Source organism: Salvelinus namaycush, chromosome 9 (assembly GCF_016432855.1).
Source record: "Salvelinus namaycush isolate Seneca chromosome 9, SaNama_1.0, whole genome shotgun sequence".
Lineage (NCBI taxonomy): Eukaryota > Metazoa > Chordata > Actinopteri > Salmoniformes > Salmonidae > Salvelinus > Salvelinus namaycush.
In genome coordinates this window covers 27763998-27782923 of record NC_052315.1, presented here as the reverse complement: position 1 = coordinate 27782923, position 18926 = coordinate 27763998, and the positions used below count along the sequence as shown (strand labels likewise).

General features: G+C 39.3%; 1 protein-coding gene across 1 annotated transcript in view; it reads right to left on the bottom strand.

Annotated features, from left to right (window-relative positions):
* The window catches only part of LOC120053452 (insulin-like growth factor 1 receptor), a 187672-nt gene extending 184237 nt beyond the window's left edge, over positions 1 to 3435 (bottom strand). Inside the window, exon 1 of the mRNA XM_039000579.1 lies at positions 3339 to 3435. Coding sequence (XP_038856507.1) covers positions 3339 to 3435 — 97 coding nt within the window. The remainder of the gene's footprint in view (positions 1 to 3338) is intronic.
* Between the last annotated feature and the right edge of the window lie 15491 nt (positions 3436 to 18926).

Genomic DNA, 18926 nt, shown 5'->3' with positions numbered 1-18926 from the left:
TGATTCCGTCACTGTTGGGTCACTTTGCTCCACCACATGGTGTTTAGCCTTAGAGATTCCACTAAGTTGCTTAACAGCAGTCAAACTCAAACATGATCAAAGTGAGCTGTTACAGTAGCCTAAATGTTATTAATGGTCACAAACTGGGCAAATACTCAATTCAGAGGGGACACAACCTTCAGAAATGCATTGAGCCTCATTATACTTTTCCCATTCCGATAATACATGACTAGATTAAACATTTGTTCTATTTTCTATTTAGTTAGACACCGCCACCTGTCTTTACTGGTGTAAACGAATGAGACAAGAAAATTGGATACTGCGCAAACCTTGCAAAGCTTGCTCCGAAACCTTATTACATTTGACCCCTTTATTCACTCTCCAAAAACACCTGCCCCTTCTTGAAGGCTGGCTGGAAACTGGGCTCCAAATGATGATGTCAGAAGCTATAGCAAAGCCCAGTTGTCTTCTCCACTAACTAATAAGCCATTGCCTTTTCATAGCCTTCTCAAAACATGATGAAGCACACTATTAACATAAATCAGCACAATTGGAAGATGCTATGACAGGTTGCAGGAACCAGGTGCCCAGGTTCCCTGAGCTGTTGAGGGTAACCACTAGAGCAAGCAATAGTTAATGTCTGGCAGGTAGCCTAGCGGTTAATAGCGTTGGGCCAGTAACCGAAAGGTTGCTGGTTTGAATCCACGAGCCGACTAGGTGAACAATCTGTCAATGTGCCCTTGCGCAAGGCACTTAACCCTAATTGCTCCTGTAAATCGCTCTGGATACGACTGTCTGCTAAATGACTAAAATGTAAAATAATTGCAAGACAGATGAGGTACAGGAAATGTAAAGAATAATGCTGATCTGACAACAGCAACAGTCCTCAAAACATTGAATTATGCACTGTTTTATGCTATGGAAAATAATCCACATCTTTACAAGCTGCTCAGTCCTTCAAAGTCATTGTGGTGCACTTGTGTGAACTATGTATAAATTCTTTTAAGAAAATTGTTGAGAACTGTTTATTTCCTTGACAAAGAACATGCATGTGGATAAGACTGGCGGCATTGTCAATAGAATAGCTCAATTGTAAATTTAATTTTGCAGAGAAGGTCTTCTGCATTTCATATGCATTCCACCACTTGTTTGCCTACTTATGGCATATTAACAATCATTTTGGATACTTGAGTATCCAATGACTTTGTCCTTGTTTCTGAATAGGCCTACTGAACCACTTTTAAGAGGTTGCATACACTGCAAAAAAATATATATAGTAGTTTCAACTAATTATTATTAAGTAACTGGTTCCACAGCCTGTTTTAGTTTACTCAACTTTTCGGTCAAAGTGTCACCTGAACTTAACATTTTTAGGCTCCAACTTTTTTAGCACCAACTTGAGAAAACTTAGGCAAAAACTCAGTCAACTTAAAATGACGTGTTTGCTGAACTTGTCTCATATGTTCATTCAACTAGAAAAATATTATTTGGGCATTTTTACACAAAAAAAGTCTGTGTAGTAACACACACACACAGTGCTTTTGACATACAATATTTTCAACGTACATATTTGACACACATGATTACATTGTGCATGTTCATCTATTCAGTAATTATTATTCAACGTGTCTGTGATTTGAACTCACTACCTTTTGGTTCACAGCATTCCGATCTTTCTTCTACGCCACCATGTCTGTGTCAATTAGCAGTTCATCTGACTATTCTCTCATCATTGATTTGATTGACTTATTTATGAAATGTGGGTTTTTTCTGTATAGTTGTCTAATGTTGATGGGGAATATTACTTTGTTTTAATGTTACTCTTTAATAATACTTTTACTTGAGTGTACTTTTAACAGAGCTGAGATTTACTTTGGAGTGCAAAGTATAGCAACACAGATGAAATCAGTCATTGACACAGAATTGGTGGCGTAGCAGGAAGATCGGTGTGCCGTGAACCAAGAGATTATGAGTTAAAATCCCAGGTGAGGAGATGTTGAATAATAATTACTGTATAAATGAACATGCACAATGTCATCATGTATGTCAAATATGTATGTTGAAAACATTGCATGCCAAAAGCACTGTGTGTGTGTAACTTGCTCCACAGCATTTTTTAGTGAAGATGCCCAAATAATAATTTCTAGTTGAGTAAGCATATGAGACAAGTTGAGCAAACACATAACTTTAAATCGACAACATTTTCTCAAGTTGGAGCTAAATTTGGGCCAACAAAAAAATGTTACGTTCCGGTAAGACTGATCGAAAAGTTGAGTAAACTAAAAAAACAGCTGTGGAACCAGTTAGGGTTCTACACGGAACCAAAAGTGGTTATTCAAAGGGTTATTCTATTGGGTCAGCCAAAGAACCCTTTTTGGTTCTAGATAGCACCTTTTTTTCTAAGACTGTACCTTTATTTGAATGCACTGAAGTGGATAAAGAGACACACTATTCCATTGTATAGGCTATTGTAAACTGGTGAAAAACTAGGCTTATTTAATTTAACACAGTCCTCCAGGATGTGACATCAGGTTGTATATGCATTTTTTGTCGCTAAAATAAAAGGCCAAAAGCTAAGATAAACCAATAGGACAGTATTTACCTATACTATGCGCGTGCATGTGCATACACATAATGACATTGGTGGGACTCGGAAACCGCGCGCTACCACCACCGCTACGAATGCAAAATGGCCACATGGTCGAAGTAGTAGGCTAACCTTCATCCATGGATTCATCCTCGTTCGTTTGCCGGAAAGCATTATTATAAAGGCTCAAATTTTTACGGGTGTAGGCCTAATTCATTGCTAAAATATATGAGCCTATAAGATTGAAACAAAATCAAAAACATATAGGCTAATATGTTTGTGGGCTACTGTGGAAAAATCAACAATCTCAAAGCCTAATGTGATATATGTTTACATTATGCAATGTGACCATATTTTCAGCTATTTCCATAGCTAAGTCAAGCTAGATACGGCATTATTTTAAAAATCATCAATTTTCTTTTGCTATTCAACCTACTAATCAACCTAACCTAATTAATGAATCTCTGAATTGACGTGAGCCTGGCGATGAAGCCTACAATAACATGTAGCCTAGCATGTAGGCCTATGTATCTCTTTACAATCATGTGGACCAAAACAAGATACTGATACTGTAGTCAGACCAACAATAAAGCTGTAACTAAATAATAATAACATAAAATAGCTACAATGTTAAACCATTAGCGACAAAACATTGTTGCATTGTAACGGCTCGCATGAATGAGGATAAACCCGAAGAAACCTGACAGGATATACCGTATTATTTTGAGTAGGACATCACAATGGCACTTACTTTCTCCATTTGCGGTCCATAGGCAGACAGTGGAGACAAATAGCATCATCAGACCCCAAAACAAGGTCAAAGTATTCCTCTCTGTCCCAGATCTCATTCCTGATCAATTAATTATTCACCTCTCTAAAAAGCAAATAACTTAATTCCAAAATAGTGGAAAGGGGAGATGATGCCACCGAGTTCACAAAAAGTAAAAAATAAAAAATAAACGTGGTCCAGCAAATAGGCTACACTGTTTGACAGGTCGATACAAATTCGTGTTCAGAGTATAACCTACTATTTTTCCAAGTTTTGTGTTTTGGTGGAATTATATATAGCCTAGGCCTATATATTAAAAAAATATATAAGATTAAATAAATTAAAACAATTCGTTATTCTTGCCAACGACACAATGATTTAAGGATTGCTGGCAAGACATTCGTGCCACTGATTTCACTCGACAGATGATGGTAATCCGCATCCTCAGTCTCCATTTCTTGAAACCCCAGTAATTGTGCGCAGGAGTTTTTATGACTCGCAATCGAACAACGTTCACTTGTAGTAGACCAAAGGGAATTCCAATCTTCTATCATTCATTTCCGTCTGAGTGATGAGAATTAGAAGGAGAATCTACGGCCAGTTCCACAGGGTGGTGGCTGAGAATGGAAATGAATGAGAACGTAACTCCGTTCAATGAGCCTTTCCAACAGGGCGCAATCCAAAATATCCTCCACAACAGAAATTGTTTCACCAATCTCACCCCCCTTTTCTCCCGCCCCCTGCACTGTCTGTTTTCGCTGTTAACGCAGTCAATCGTCTCCTTTGCGGCTGAAAAAAAGACTTATGCCACGCAACAGTAGACTATCAAGTTTAAGAGCTTCGGTTGGGGTGTAGTATGGTATACTTGCACCAAACTCAAGCTTCCGTTATGTCCTGTGAGCCATTTATGGGTGATGATGTGTATTTTTTTGTTTTCCCGTATAGCTCAAGTAAGCAGCAATCCTATCACTGGCCCTCGTTTTCTGTCTCCAGTCCGTAGAATCACTGCTGTAAACAAGAGTAAGCTCCGCTCACACAGAAACACATAGCACTAAGCATACGGCAAGTCACGGAGAAAAGCTGGAATGGAGCAAGCAGCCAATGACATGGATAACCAATGTTAAGATAATTTTAAATGTAATTTAGCCTAATAAAAAGACGCATCCCTGCAAAAAAAAGTATAACAAAAGGTTATAAATCGTTTGTAAACGGTTAATTATAGCTCCCGTTGTATAGGCTACATTTGTAAATCGGTAATAAACATTTGTGAGATTGTTATTTCTGAATTTGCCAAATTGTGTGTTGACATATGACCAGGCTACTGTTATTAATTATTAGGCTACTTTTATTATTGCCCGTGCAGTCATGGGCAAGCACCATAACAAACACACAGTTTCAACCAATGTGTTATAACTGTTTATTACATTTACATTACATTTATAATATATTAACTAATAATTAAGAGTTTATAATCTACATACAGCTAAACCCTTTATAACCGTTATACCATGTAGCCAACGGTGTTGCCTTAAATTAAGCTATTTGGTATGATTGATGGTCATTAGGTTATAACGTTCCATATTCGTCTATAGGGTAATAAAAGGAAAGTAAATATACATTATTCTGCCTACAGGCTATATCAACTTTCCATATATAATTTTGTGTAGTAGCCTAATAAGTGCGATATCTGGAAGAAGAGCTCATTTATTTGTTATTCCCTGGGAGTAGTGAATTATATAACAGTTGCCTAAACGTTATTTGAAATTTAAAAACACTTTAGAATCCAGCTCCCTCTGAATTCAAAATAGGTAGCCTAAGTCTTATGTGCGGGATAAACATTTAGCAAGCAAATAATTACAATCACAGTAAGCTACAACATTTTATTATTGGATGCATTGTGCTTACAATGCAAAACAATTTGTTATATTAGATTATTGGTAAGCCTATAAATTTAAACAGAACATATAAATAGCCTAGCCTATGCTAGTCTATTTTCCGCAGTGCCTGTTTGATTCTTTCGGGATATGTTGGTTGTACATGGATGGAAATGTAGGTTTATATAGCCTACCTTTATGTTTGGAATTAAATGTATATGATTATTGATTCTAGTCTTATAATAGAATGCCGTATGTGTTGTATAGCCTATTATGACCATTTACAAATAGATAATCTTACCCAGTTCCACATTTTTGATGTGCACGTACAGTACTTTGCCTGACACACGATAGCCCAAAGCGAGTAGTAAAATCCGCCATGGATTTTCATTCAAATGCACGGATTGGACTCAATATTAGCGTTCATTCATCTGTGTTCTCTCTATAGCTTGTTTTGTGTAGATAGCGCGCAATGGGCAGGGCTCAAATAATTAATGTTAATTCTGCAAAAGTAATATTATAATTTGAATAGGATACAAATAATAAAACAGGTCACAAATTCTTATTTTTAATTTGTGGTGTTAGCTTATAGATACGTCATGACATGCTTTTTGTAACGGCTGTCCTCCTCCTCTTCAGACGAAGAGGAGGAGTAGGGATTGGACCAAAGTGCAGCGTGATACTTTGACATAACGAAGTTTATTAAAGTAGAGACGAAAACCGAAAACACTTCAACAAACTACAAAATAACAAAACGATGTAGACAGACCTGAACATGGAACTTACATAAATACACGAAGAACTCACGAACAGGAACAGACTACATCAAACGAACGAACAAACCGAAACAGTCCGGTGTGGTGCAACATACACAGACACAGAAGACAATCACCCACAAACAAACAGTGTGAACAGCCTACCTTGATATGGTTCTCAATCAGAGGAAACGTCAAACACCTGTCCCTGATTGAGAACCATATAAGGCTAATTACACCTGACCTAAACATAGAAACACAAAACATAGAATGCCCACCCCAACTCACGCCCTGACCAACTAAACACAAGAAAACAGGTCAGGAAGGTGACATTTTTGTTTCAAAATTCAAAAGGCACTTGCACTTCTGAGCCTTTGTTGCAGGTGCATGCTTTTTGTTTCACAAAGTTTCACTTGTTTGCATTTGTTTCGTAACGTATTTAATTTTGCAGCATATTTTGTTACTTACAAAATATTAGTAAATATTTTTTATAGCATATTTGTTCAGCAACAATAAATACATAATGTGGAGAATCAGGGCCGGACTAACAACCTCCAGGTTGTTGAAAAAGGTGCCGTTTTATCATGTTATTCTAAACATTTTGTCAAAAAGCTATGAGAAAATGTTGCAGTTTTAAAGCTAATTTCCTGCAATTCTACATTTTTTTGCCATGATGCTGAGAGAGAATGTTGCAGTTCTAAAGCTAATTTCCTGGAATTCTACATTTTTTGCCATGATGCTGAGAGAGAATGTTGCAGTTTTAAAGCTAATTTCATGCAATTAATCACATTTTGCTATCATAAGCTATCTGGGTGGCCCCAAACCTCCAATAATGTTTTGATATATAATAAATTAGTGTTGCTACTCATTTATTTCTACGAAGGCATTCTCATTAGAATGTGTGTCTGTCAGAATACATTTGAACAGACAGCATGTATTTTATGTTTATAAATTCATATTTCATAAACAATTACTTAATTACACCTAAGCAGTATATACACAGTGAACATCAGTGCCCTCTCAAAAATCGTTGGTGCAAGATGCCACTGCTCAGGTGTAATTCAGTAATTGTTTATGATATATTCATTTAAAAATTGTATAAACATAAAATACATACTGTCTTGTGACAGACATATACAGTTGAAGTCAGAAGTTTACATACACTTAGGTTGGAGTCATTAAAACTCATGTTTCAACCATTCCACAAATTTCTTGTTAACAAACTGTAGTTTTGGCAAATCGGTGGGGACATCTACTTTGTCCATGACACAAGTAATTTTTCCAACAATTGTTTACAGACAGATTATTTCACTTATAATTCACTGTATCACAATTCCAGTGGGTCAGAACTTTACATGCACTTAATTGACTATGCCTTTAAACAGCTTAGAAAATTCCAGATAATGATGTCATGGATTTAGAAGCTTCTGATAGGCTAATTGACATAATTTGAGTCAATTGGAGGTGTACCTGTGTATGTATTTCAAGGCCTACCTTCAATCTCAGTGCCTCTTTGCCTGACATCATGGGAAATTCAAAAGCAATCAGCCAAGACCTCAGAAAATAAATGTAGACCTCCACAAGTCTGGTTCATCCTTGGGAGCAATTTCCAAATGCCTGAAGGTACCACGTTCATCTGTATAAACAATCGTACGCAAGTATAAACACCATGGGACCATGCAGCCATCATACCACTCAGGAAGGAGACACGTTCTGTCTCCTAGAGATTAACGTACTTTGGTGCGAAAAGTGCAAATCAATCACAGAACAGCAAAGAACCTTGTGAAGATGCTGGAGGAAACAGGTACAAAAGTATTTATATCCACAGTAAAACGAGTCCTATATCGACATAACCTGAAAGGCCAGTCAGCAAGGAAGAGTCCTATATCGACATAACCTGAAAGGCCAGTCAGCAAGGAAGAAGCCACTGCTCCAAGACCGCCATAAAAAAGAAAGACTATGGTTTGCAACTGCACATGGGGACAAAGATCGTACTTTTTGGATAAGTGTCCTCTGGTCTGATGAAACAAACATAGAACTGTTTGGCTATAATGACCATCATTATGTTTGGAGGAAAAAGGGGGATGCTTGCAAGCCAAAGAACACCATCCCAATCGTGAATCACGGGGGTGGCAGCATCATGTTGTGGGGGTGCTTTGCTGCAGGAGGGACTGGTGCACTTCACAAAACAGATGGCATCGTGAGAAAGAAAAATGATGTGGATATATTAAAACAACATCTCAAGACATCCGTCAGGATGTTAAAGCTTGGTCGCAAATGGGTCCTCCAAATGGACAATTACCCCAAGCATACTCCCAAAGTTGTGGCAAAATGGCTTAAGGACAACAAAGTCAAGGTATTGGAGTGGCCATCACAAAGCCCTGACCTCAATCTCGTAGAAAATGTGTGGGCAGATCTGAAAAAGCATGTGCGAGCAAGGAGGCCTACAAACCTGACTCAGTTACACCAGCTCTGTCAGGAGGAATGGGCCAAAATTCACCCAACTTATTGTGGGAAGCTTGTGGAAGGCTACACAAAACATTTGAGCCAAGTTAAACAATTTAAAGGCAATGCTACCAAATACTAATTGAGTGTATGTAAACTTCTGACCCACTGGGAATGTGATGAAAGAAATAAAAGCTGAAATAAATCATTCTCTCTACTATTATTCTGACATTTCACATTCTTAAAATAAAGTGGTGATCCTAACTTACCTAAGACAGGGAATTCGTTACTAGGATTAAATGTCAGGAATTGCGAAAAACGGAGTTTAAATGTATTTGGCTAAGGTGTATGTAAACTTCCGACTTCAACTGTATATATATTTAAAGATGCCTCTAAACCCAAGGCAAAAGAATAACACCGCGAATGAGACACAGAATGAAAGCAATTTTACTGGCACTCTTGTGCCTCTATTATACCGCCACTACTGATGTTACTATCAACTACTGCTCCTATAAACATTTGCAAACCATTCATTTCAGTATTGTTTTGCCATATGTCTAGATCACTTCTATGCCATGCAATCAAGGAGCTATGTCCATGCACAATTATTATAACTGGCGCCCTCTGTTGCTACAAAGATAGTATTGACGCACCACTGAGGACAATGCACCTTCATGCTAGGGTATTTGAAACTGTGTTGGGTATATGACTGGGTTGCTCTGTCAAAGCTTTTTCAGAGTCTGTTCTGTCTGAAACCCTGTTGTATTGCAAGTATTATTGCAAGCCAATAGACCAAATGGTCAATCAGTCATAAATCTAGGCTACTCTCGCTTTGTTCTTTTGATCCTAACTAGAACCTGTGAAAAAGTGTATAGAAGCTTTGTAGTGTGGCCCAAACACTTCGATTTGGAGGATTTTTGAGGCTGCAATAATCCTCGCAAATAGGTAGAAGTAGTTTTTGAAGGAAAATATTCCAAGGTCATTTAAGTTAATTAAAAGTTAAACAGTAGTTCTGGTTGTAATGACTGCCAACATAAATACTTTATTTTATGTTGGTAACTTGTTTGCGTGTCAGCAGAACCTTTGTATCAGAAAATAAAACTGTATCAAAGAGATACATCCTTTCACTGAGAAATATTACAAAAAACAAGCAGAGGATATCTGGCCACCCAGACTGCAGTTATGATGAGTCATCCCTGCATAATTATCCCCGGTCTCCAGTGATTGACCTGCCTGTCCACTTGCATTTGTTAAATCCTTGTAAACAGTTTCTCATAAAAAGTGGCGGCATGGCCTACCTACCTTGACCACCACTTGTTTGATTTCATTCTGACCTAGCACTCAAGTGGAAATAAGTGTTTACCACCAGCAGGTCACATATGCTAATGAGTGGCTGTTTGTTCTTCACAGCACCCATGCAGGAGAAAATACATTTTAGGAAGTTATGATTGGGAGAGAAAAAAAATTACAGTTCTGAAATCATAATCCCCCAAAAAATCTGAACCCTGTTAATGGATAATTGTCACTGAATCCATACTTGCCAACAGTAACTTAAACACTATGCCTAACTACATTATGTACCTTTAGTATTCTGAGTGCATATTTAAAGTAATTTTGGCCAATTTGATTTAAGCACTTCTCAGTAGTTGGTATTCAGACCCGTATGCAGCAGTGGCGGTCGGTGACATTTAAGATGGGGAGGACGATTATTTTGTTTATGAGCATGGCCATATTTCTATTAAGCCATATTGGATGACTGTCATTCATATTCCATTCACCCATCTCATTGTAACATCGATAGGTTTAGGCTCCATGATACCCGGATTTTCCTTATACCCATCATGAGGTTGCTACAACGTAGCCTATGAATGAAAGTTTACAACACAGGTGCACAGGTCGAGAGAAAAATTTGAGTAATCAAGGTGACAGACAGTGACACATTCAATACCAACTTGCACACTCTTGCGTGCATCTAACTGATCTAGAGTGTAGTCATTAGTCCACCAGTTGCAAACAAGCGTTTCTATTGGACACATTCAGGTATGTTTATCCCCATTTTGTTCTGTTTGCTTACGTTTAAGAAATGTTTTTCAACAGAATCGGCAGAATGAATACATCCCTGATCACACGCAAACACAGTTCACTTTCATAGCAGCCTCATACAAACAGTATGATCATTTTGCTCTTTGTATAATTCCTTCTCACATCTACGCACTCTCCTCCTCTCACCTTTTCCCTTTGCTTGTGGACTTTAGTGCACAACACATTAGCTGTCTGTGACTAGGCGAAAAAACCTTTCTAAGCCAAACTTTCATATCATAACCACTAACCGCTATACACAGCCTACATCATTGTCACCATATTAGCTAACGTGATAGTCAACATAGCTACTAGAACTTTCACATTAGTAAACCCGCTACAATCACGGTACAGTGTACAGTAAGCAAGCAGTTTAGCAGTTACACCGGTGGGCCCCGGTGGCAATAAATGTATAAAACTAAATGCTTACCTTGACTTGGAAGAGTTCCAGTGTTGGATAGCCATAGCCAGATAACTAACATAGCATCCCTTTCTGCTTTAGCTGGGTGTTTGAGTAGGCTAAACTAGCTAGCTGCATTCAGTGAAAGTCAAAGTGAAAAAAATAGAACGAAATATAGCCAGCGCTCTCTCTCTTGCGTCTCCTTAATTTTTAAATAAATACATTTGTTCTAAACTGTTCAACTATTGTATTTTTCACACTTTGAGTCAACTACATTTTATGCACTGCAGTGCTAGCCAGCTGTAGCTTATGCTTTCAGTACTAGCACCTTTGATTGGGTGGACAACATGCCAGTTCACGCTGCAAGAGCTCTGATAGGTTGGAGGACGTCCTCCGGAAGTTGTCATAATTACTGTGTAAGTCTAAATGTGAATCAATTCTCAATTGCAATGGTACGGTTCTAGAAACATAAATCCTTCTACTTTAATATCACATCAAAATAATTTCAAAAATGCAAAATACACACTTACTGTACATTTTTTAAACCAGTGTTAACATAGTTGCAGTCAACAATTTTTCAGTGACAACAATTTTGTGGCATCCGTCTTCCGTTTACACACAGGTGTTCGATGACGCAGATAGCTAAGTAGAACAGGTAGTCCACTCTGTCTTCCATCTGTTTTCCGTAAGCAACCGCTGTAACATGGAATAATGGCCATTTGGGAAACCTTAACCCTCTAAAGGTTTGTTATTATTATTTCTCGCCGATATGAAAGATAAGGTCCTTATGCTTCCAAAACTGCACCGCAACAATCCGTGTTAATGTTCCAACCAAGTGTCGCGGCTCTATTTGCTTTTCGATTAACAAAATCAGATTAAAGCTGCAATATTTAACTTTTTGGGCAGCCCGACCAAATTCACATAGAAATGTGTGTTATAGATCTGTCATTCTCATTGAAGTCTAAGAAGCAGTAGATCGGTTCTATGTGCCCTATTTCTATGCTTCCCTTTCTTAAGTTTAGTTTTTGCATCTTTTACTTTTGGTTTTCTAAGATAATGGTTAATAAAAAACACTGGGGGGGTTATTAAATATAAAATCTGCGATTTGTTCCCCCTGCGCAGAACCCAAAATTATATTTTATATTTTCCCGAATTCTGTTTTTCGCTGGTTTTTACTTATGTCATGCAATAAAATGCAAATTAATTACTTAAAAATCATACAATGTGATTTTCTGGATTTTTGTTTTAGATTCCGTCTCTCACAGTTGAAGTGTACCTATGATAAAAATGACAGACCTCTACATGCTTTGTAAGTAGGAAAACCTGCAAAATCGGCAGTGTATCAAATACTTGTTCTCCCCACTGTAGGTCCTGGATGGCAGGAAGCTTGGCCCCAGTGATGTACTGGGCCGAACACACTACCCTCTGTAGCGCCTTATGGTCAAATGCTGAGCAGTTGCCATACCAGGTGGTGATGCAACCGGTCAGGATGCTCTCGAAGGTGCAGCTGTAGAATTTTTTCAGGATCTGGAGACCCATGACAAATCTTTTCAGTCTCCTTAGGGGGAAAAGGTGTTGTCATGCTCTCTTCACAACTGTCTTAGTGTGTTTGGACCATGATAGTTCGTTGGTGATGTGGATGGACACCAAGGAACTTGAAACTCTCGACCCGCTCAACTTCAGCCCCGTTGATGTTAATGTGGGCCTGTTCGGCCCTCCTTTTGCTATAGTCCACGATCAGCTCTTTTGTCTTGTTCACATTAAGGGAGAGGTTGTTGTCCTGGAAACACACTGCCAGGTCTCTGACCTACTCCCTATAGGCGGTCTCATCGCTGTCGGTGATCAGGCCTACCACTGTTGTGTCATCAGCAAACTTAATGAATGTATTGGAGTCGTTCTTGGCCACGCAGTCGTGGGTGAACAGGGAGTACAGGAGGGTACTAACCACGCACCCCTGAGGGGCCCCAGTGTTGAGGATCAGCATGGCAGATGTGTTGTTTCCTACCCTTACCCCCTGGGTGCAGCCAGTTAGGAAGTCCAGGATCCAGTTGCAGTGGGAGGTGTTTAGTCCCAGGGTCCTTAGGTTAGTGATGAGCTTTGTGGGCACAATGGTGTTGAACGCTAAGCTGTAGTCAATGAACAGCGTTCTCACATAGCTATTTATTTTGTCCAGGTGGGAAAGGGCAGTGTAGAGTGCAATCATCTGTGGATCTGCTAGGGCATTATGCGAATTGGAGTGGGTCTAGGGTTTCCGGCATGATGGTGTTGATGTGAGCCATGACCAGCCTTTAACAAAGCACTTCATAGCTACCCACGTGAGTGCTATGGGGTGGTAATCATTTAGGCAGGTTACCTTCGCTTTCTTGGGCACAGGGACTATGGTGGTCTGTTTGAAACATGTAGGGATTACAGACTCAGTTAGGGAGAGGTTGAAAATGTCAGTGAAGACACTTGCCAGTTGGTATGCGCATGCTTTGAGTACACGTCCTGGTAATCCGTCTGACCCCGCGGCTTTGTGAATGTGTACCTGTTTAAAGGTCTTGCTCACATCGGCTACAGAGAGCGTGATCCCTCAGTCGTCCGGAACAGCTGGTGCTCTCATGCATGCTTGAGTGTTGCTTGCCTCGAAGCAAGCATAAAAGGCATTTAGCTCATCTGGTAGGCTCACGTCACTGGGCAGCTCACGGCTGGGTGTCCCTTTGTAGTCCGTAATTTTTTTCATGCCCTGCGACATCCGACAAGCATCAGAGCCGGTGTAGTAGGATTTAACCTTAGTCCTGTATTGACACTTTGCCTGTTTGATGGTTCATCTGAGGGCATAGCGGGATTTCTTATAAGCATCCGGATTAGTGTCCCGCTCCTTGAAAGCAGCAGCTCTAGCCTTTAGCTCGGTGCGGATGTTGCCTGTAATCCATGGCTTCTGGTTGGGAATTATACGTATGGTCACTGTGGGGACGACGTCGTCGATGCACTTATTGATGAATCCGGTGACTGAGGTTGTATACTGCTCAATGCCATTGGATGAACCCCGGAACATATTCCAGTCTGTGCTAGCAAAATAGTCATGTAGCATAGCATCCGCGTCGTCTGACCCCTTCCATATTGCGTGAATCACTGGTACTTTCTGCTTTGGTTTTTGCTTGTAAGTAGGAATCAGGAGGATATAATTATGGTCAGATTTGCCAAATAGGGAGCGAGGGTGAGCTTTGTATGCGTCTCTGTGTGTGAAGTAAAGGTGGTCTAGGTTTTTTCCCTCTGGTTGCACATGTGACATGCTGGTAGAATTGAGGTAAAAACTGATTTAAGTTTGCCTGCATTAAAGTCCTGGCGACTAGGAGCGCTGCTTCTGGATGAGCTTTTTCTTGTTTGCTTATGGCCTTATACAGCTCGTTGAGTGTGGTCTTAGTGCCAGCATCGGTTTGTGGTGGTAAATAGACATCTACGAATAATGTAGATGAGAACTCTTTGTTAGATAGTGTGGTCTACAGCTTATAATGCAGTATTCTCCTTCTTTAATATTAGAAATCACGCACAAGCAGTTATTGACAAATAGACACACAAACCCTCGCCCTTTGTCTTACCAGATGTAGCTGCTCTGTCCTGCCGATGCATGGAGAAGCCAGCCAGCTCTATATTATCCGTGTCGTCGTTCAGCCATGTCTCGGTGAAATATAAGGTATTACAGTTTTTAATGTCCCGTTGGTAGGATAGTCTTAATCGTAGATCGTCCAGTTTCTTTTCCAATGATTGCACGTTGGCCAATAATACAGAGGTTAGTGGTAGTTTACCTACTCGTTGACGAATTCTTACGCTGATGATGGGGATTTGAGCCTTGTCTTGACAAAGCAGTATATCCTTTGCGTTGGACTCATTAAAGAAAAAATCTTTGTCCAGTTGGAGGTGAGTAATTGCTGTTCTGACGTCCAGAAGCTCTTTTCGGTCATAAGAGACGGTAGCAGCATCATTATGTACAAGATGAGTTACAAACAAATCGGAAAAACTAACTAAATAGAACTGTTGGTTAGGAGCCCGTAAAACAGCAGCCATCCCCTCTGGTGCCATTATTAAATAGGTGATAGCCCATGTGCAAGCAGCGATAGATGTCAGATAATGTTTCATGTTTGTGTAGACTAATGTTACTTTTGCCTAAGGAGAAATCTAGGAAATATATCCCATTGACCCCCCAGATCTAGATCACAAGACCTTGAATTCAACCTCTGAAAACATATTGTCATCCCTGGAGTCAAAAACCTATCAAGGAGAGCATTGGTTTATGTCCTCAAATGGCTCCATGGTATGTTTTCAATTATACAAGTTTCTGGTTACACTCACTCCAAATAAAACATCATGCTGCTGTAAGCTAGAGTTGAGCATCTATCTAAAGTGACAACCATCCAATGTTTGTGACAGATCTATCACCTGCCAAATGTAACCCCTGCACATAGAACCCCTGCTTCCCTCCATCAGGTGGAGGTGACACATGACAATGTGGGCAAACTCCTGCTGTTCGGTGATCATGATCCCCCTTGTACTCTGGCGGCTCTGCACATGCCTGCAGCTGAAACTCAATGCTGATACCCTACAGAGAAACTTTCAGAACCGCTTAGTTTGGTTGATGTTATATAGGCTACAGTATAATGTTACAGAAAATGTAAAATGTTTTCACAGTGGTGGCCCTGAACCTGCATGGAAAGTGGTGGTCTTTAAATTATGTTCAAGACATCCAGCAAATCCAGATCTGGTCTTGTGATGGTATGTTATTTTCATTTGTGCTTATGTCCTCTATGGTAAGTAATTGGCAATGGCGTCACTAAATATAGGACTTCCCATTACCTTCATGTTTAGATGGAATAGGTGCACATATATTAAATATAATACCATAAATGCTATGTTTTTACATGGTTATTACATCTAATGGGTGTCTTATTACATGTAATAACATGCAAAGGCCCCCCCATACCCATAAATACATCAAATTAGGTTTTAAACCACTGAATTGGTTTCTATCTATGTGTTTAGGATATGGCTTAGATGTGTAGGTCATTCACAGGGGAAGTCTGTTACAGAAAGATATACTGTTCCTGCTTAGATTATTTTGGGAGTTTTGGAAAGGTTGGGGAAGAGATTTAATTCTGAGGGAATTTGGCAAAATTCTATGGCACAATGGAGAGGCAGTTGGATTCTACACCATCAAAAAGAAAGGTAAGGCAGTCTCACATTGTGTTTGATTCCAATTTGCTGCCAGTTCACAAAACAAGCAGCCCAATTTGGATATTTTTTTCAATAATTGGTCTTTTGATAAATCAGATCAGAAAAAGATCTGATGTGAAAATATCTGATGTGATTGGTCAAAAACCAATTAGTGAGAAAAAAAAATCTGAATTGGGCTGCCTGTGTGAAGGGCCCGTTTCACAGCTAATGCGAGGTGACGCAACAACTAATAGGTGAGTGTTACAACATCGACTGTGTACTCGATTGACAAATTGCTATTACATAACACTGATTAGCCAATCAGTGTTGAGCTGAGCTCAACTGTGGGTTGTCCCCGTGCAGCAAAATATAAATGTAACAGGTAAAAATGTTGGTCCCATGTTTCATGAGCTGAAAAAAAAGATCCCAGAAATGTTCCATACGCACAAAAATATTATTTCTCTCAAGTTTTGAGCACAATCTCTGTGTTCTCTGAATTTTTTCTGAATCTCTGAATTCGCAAGTGGATGAATCACACCGGAGAAATAATATGAGCGAGGGAAACAGCACCCCTCTGTCTCAGTATATGTAGCCCATGTATCTGATGCTGTCTGGACCAAAATAATATTATGTATAACTGTTGCCACAGTAGCATTTGATTGAGTGATGCCAGCAAGCATTTGACCTCCCTTGATAACATGATGAAACCCGCACACTGCTCTTTCTCGTCTCAGTTCTCTTTATTAAGTTTTTCGTATCGACCTCAAAGCCTTCGTCAGAGCTTTTATGAGTATTTTTAATTTTCACCCTTATATAGACATTGTAGCCTCCCTTGACAAAAAAATAAATAACAATAATTAGCCAATCAGTGTTGAGCTGAGCTCAACTGTGGGTTGTCCCCGTGCAGCAAAACGTCCCCCCAAAGGAGGCCAATTTGGATTTGGCTTCAGACCAATCAAATCACTTCCTTTGCAAAACGTCATTTTCAGAAAAACTTGTCTGTTTCTGGTCTGCTTGTGTCAATGTCCTGCAGTAGCTAGCTTGATAAATCGGCCCTTTCCTAAACCATGGATGGAGATGGGGATTTGGACTTGTGGTTTTGACTTAATTTTCTGTACCATACATTAATATGTTGTGCCACTGGCCTGAGACAATTAAACTTAAATATGTAGCCTAGATATAGCCTAGTAGGCTCAAATTAACTAGTTAGCTAGCTAACTTAGCTGGTTCATTGCTGCCCATGCGAGGAAGTCAGGCTAGCAAGCATTTTAGCTTATGACAACAAAAACTAAGAGTGTACTGTATGACATTGCCATAGACTGTTTTGCCAGCATGAAAGAGAGGAGGATGGCATTGGCTTTAAACTAGTCTACAAGTACCATGTCTACAAGTTGCATGAGTTTAAAAAAAAAGTTTGCTTGCGCACACACACACACACACACAGAGAGAAATCAGTACCATGGATAACCACATGATATTTAGCAACATTGGACTAACTTGTTTTTGGTATCTTTAAGATTGTTTTCAGTGTATTAAACTAAGCATATATAGCCTTGTTGAATTGATGATGTTTAAGTTGAAGTGGTTCTGGAATAGCGGAGGCAGGGCTCCTGTTGTCTTTGTGCTGACTTGCTGTAAATCTGTGGTTCTAAATCAGTAGTTGTTTGGTAAACTGTTGAAAACACTAACTTGCTTGACTGTTATATAACTATTTGTATGCAATATTTGCTTTGTGGACTTCACCGGACAGATGTTGCTTTCTGGTTTTGTGATGAAACAAATGTGTAGTTGAATTTATTCCGCCACTGTGTGTCTTTTTGTTGTCACAGCATTGTATATCACGTGGCGTATGAACGAATGGGTTATAGAGCAAACAACGCAATTATCACAACATACAGTACCATTGAAAAGTTTGGACACACCTACTCACTGCAGGGTTTTTCTTAATTTTTACTATTTTCTACATTGTAGAATAACAGTGAAGACATCAAAACTATGAAATAACCCATATGGAATCATGTAATAACTAAAAAAGTGTTAAACAAATCAAAATACATTTTATATTTGAGATTCTTCAAAGTAGCCACCCTTTGCCTTGATGACAGCTTTGTACACTCTTGGCATTCTCTCAACCAGCTTCATGAGGTAGTCACCTGGAATGCATTTCAATTAACAGGTGTGCCTTGTTAAAAATGTATTTGTGGAATTTATTTCCTTCTTAATGAGTTTCAGCCAATCAGTTGTGTTGTGACAAGGTAGGGGTGGTATACAGAAGATAGCCCTATTTGGTAAAAGGCCAAGTCCATATTATGGCAAGAACAGCTCAAATTAGCAAAGAGAAATGACAGTTCATCATTACTTTAAGACATGAAGGTCAGTCAATACGGAAAACTTCAAGAACTTTAAAAGTTTTTTCAAGTGCAGTTGCAAAAACCATCAAGCGTTATGATGAAACTGCCTTGCATGAGGACCGCCACAGGAAAGGAAGACCCAGAGTTACCTCTGCTGCAGAGGATAAGTTCATTAGAGTTACCTACCTCAGAAATTGCAGTCTAAATAAATGCTTCACAGAGTTCAAGTAACAGACACATCTCAACATCAACTGTTCAGAGGAGACTGTGTGAATCAGGCCTTCATGGTCGAACTGCTGCAAAGAATCCACTACTAAAGGACACAAATAATAATAAGAGACTTGCTTGGGCCATGAAACATGAGCAATGGACATTAGACCAGTGGAAATCTGTCATTTGATCTGATGAGTCCAAATTTGAGATTTTTGGTTCCAACCGCCGTGTCTTTGTGAGACACAAAGTAGGTGAACGGATGA